Source organism: Austrofundulus limnaeus, unplaced genomic scaffold (assembly GCF_001266775.1).
Source record: "Austrofundulus limnaeus strain Quisiro unplaced genomic scaffold, Austrofundulus_limnaeus-1.0 Scaffold114, whole genome shotgun sequence".
Lineage (NCBI taxonomy): Eukaryota > Metazoa > Chordata > Actinopteri > Cyprinodontiformes > Rivulidae > Austrofundulus > Austrofundulus limnaeus.
Window position 1 is genome coordinate 235,783 of NW_013952516.1, and position 2,706 is coordinate 238,488.

Below are 2,706 nucleotides of genomic sequence, written 5' to 3' on the forward strand. Positions count from 1 at the left end.
TCAGGACCCTCACTCCTGTGGTCAGGACCCTCACTCCTGTGGTCAGGACCCTCACTCCTGTGGTCAGGACCCTCACTCCTGTGGTCACTTTCTTCATTTATGTCCTCATTATCCCTCAAAAAATGCACAAGTCTGAGACAGAAAAACACTGAAGTTTTACAACCAAAGGAATTAAACTGTAAGTAACGTTTCAAAATGTTGTTTTGATTTACCTGCAGGTTTTTCTCCTGTTACTGTGAGTTTTATGAGCAGATAGACCTCTGAATGGTCCATTAGATTGATTCCTTACTTYGTAAACACAGAAAAAGTTTGTGCTTATTTAAAATGTACTATAATAATATAATATAATACAGAATCAGATGTTACTTTACCTGATGCAGACTGAAGATCATTTTCTTCTGTTGAGGTGTCGGAGTCACTGACAGACACAGGGTCCAGACTTCTCACAGAAATTCCTGGAATAAAAAACTGAAATCAAAAATAACAAATAGAAGCGATCAAACATTGTAAATGTAGAGTAATGTGGTTTTACCACCAGTCAAACATCTGGGCTCAGCAGCACTGCTGGGACTGTGGATTTGGTTTTCATGGTCAAAATCTTCTTTCTGGTTAACTGGTGACATATTTACTCCACAGTTTCCAGAGTTGCATTTCCTCTGTTGCTTGTTGGACCAGGAACAGCGATCCAGTGGATCATCTGCTGGAGACTTCTGATTGCTCAGGCCACTGTCAGAGATGCTGTCAGCCTCCACCTCCTTCAGCTGTTCCATCCGATCTGTTGGAGACAATTCAACCATCTCCTCTCTGAAGCRCCTCACAAAGTCCTCAGTGCAGATACTCTCTGAAGGAGGTCGGGTTGCAGCGATTGCTCCTCCCTTCCAGATGTCTCCAAGAAGCCTCTCTAGCCTCCAGATGACCTGTTCCCTTTGAGACTCTTCTTCGTTATCACTCCTGTCCAGAAGTTTGGTTTCCCTGTGACTCTCAGAACCTTCCCAACAACCTGCTGTATTCTCTGGAATAAAGCAGATATGAGGAGTTTTTTTTACTGCAGGAAAACCTAAAATCTTCTGCTTGAAGGAAGGATCACTCTGTGCTTTGGTATCACATCAGTTTGTCAAGTTTAAACATTTATCAAAGATGTCATTGCAGAAGCTCTGAAGCATTATCCTGCCCACAATTTTAGTCCTATGTTTTGTTACGCAGCTTTGAAACAAAACTTGTGAATTAAAACCACAACACGGGGCTTCTTCAGGGATTGTGTTTTGACTTACGATGTAATTAAAAAGTGAGATTAAATAATGTTGATCTATTGGATTTTTATGCTTTTTTGCTCAGGCACTCCTCAGAGTAAAAACATGTAATTCAAAGTTTAAACAAGTTACAGAAAGTTTAAATGTATATGTCTGAATGGGTGCATTTTTACACAATCACAGTATAAGTGTGGAAGTTTTGGACAGCTGCGTTGACACCCTTCAAAGTTTCTTCAGATAAACTAAACTCATAATTATATTCTTTCAATCATATGCCCGTCARCAGAATTACAATTCTTTTAGAGAAATGTGATTTAAATGAAGTTTTGCATGCCAATATTTAAAATCTTACCAGAGGTTTTCACCATCGTTGGAGCGTGCATCAAATCGAGAGGAAACGTGGAAGTGTCATTTGTTTGGGTTGTAATCCTAAATTCTGCACCTTTGTTTGGAGAGTGTCTCCATACCTGAAAACAAACCATTTTAAATCACACATTTTACAGCTAATGCTGTTTAAACAAAGAAACAGTAACCTGCAGTTGTTCAAGCTGTCCATCCATTGCATCCAGGAGGAGGTCACAGTGGTCCAGCTCCAGAGGCAGAGAAGCCAATCCAAACATATTTTTATTCAGATCTAAAATGAAAGACAAGGATTAACTATGAGCTGCAAATCTGAAAAAAAAAAAAAAAAAAAAAAAAAAAAAAAAAAACAAACAAACATGTTTCTGATTCTTCTGACCAGTAAACAGAAGGTTATCAGTGTCTTCTCCTTTTCTGTCTGCCTTGTCGAGGTCGGCCATGTTTTTAAATCCAGAGACAAATGTGGAGATATTTCGTGTGGTTCATCATCAGGAGGGGAGGAAGGGGGGCTTTTTGTTGACAAGTTGTCTGGGAAACCAAGTCAGTCTGTGTTGGCAAACTTATTCACTAAGAAAAAAACTCTTTATTACCGTTTCTCCCTCTCTCCAAAGTGAACGTGAAAAGTAAAGAAAAGTCCTTTTTTCTACTATTTTCCTCAGATGTTGAACTATTTTTGTTTGCAGGATTTAAATAAGCATGTCACTCTGTCAGCAAGAGTTCAAATTCAGCAAAGTTTACATTTTACATCTAAAAAAACAGCAACAGCTGAAATTTAATATTAAACTAATTTTGTGCTAGGAGGGCTCAGAACTCTGGAGGTAGGTTGAGGGGAAAATGCAAAAATAAATCTAACAAATGTTTTAAATCGTGATATCAAATCTGTTTTCCAATCGTTAAAAAATATATTGGAATGTTAAAAAGGTTTAATTTAATTTGTTCTTATCTTCAACAGTTTGTTGATTTTTTTATTGTGAATATAAAACATGTTAATAAAAGTCTGCTAAATGAATGTAATAATTAATGAATAGTGAATTAAAATGAGGAAAAAAAGGTTGATGTTTCTTTACACGTTTTGTAGCATTGTTTGGTTGTAAGC

General features: G+C 37.4%; 1 protein-coding gene across 1 annotated transcript in view; it reads right to left on the reverse strand.

Annotated features, from left to right (window-relative positions):
* Nucleotides 1-2,706, reverse strand: part of si:ch211-102c2.8 (trichohyalin) — a gene marked incomplete in the record, with an annotated part of 8,144 nt that overhangs the window by 5,309 nt on the left and 129 nt on the right. The window contains 7 exon segments of the mRNA XM_014014310.1: nt 1-132; nt 213-288; nt 372-455; nt 533-1,012; nt 1,603-1,717; nt 1,784-1,884; nt 1,990-2,138. Coding sequence (XP_013869764.1) covers nt 1-132; nt 213-288; nt 372-455; nt 533-1,012; nt 1,603-1,717; nt 1,784-1,884; nt 1,990-2,050 — 1,049 coding nt within the window.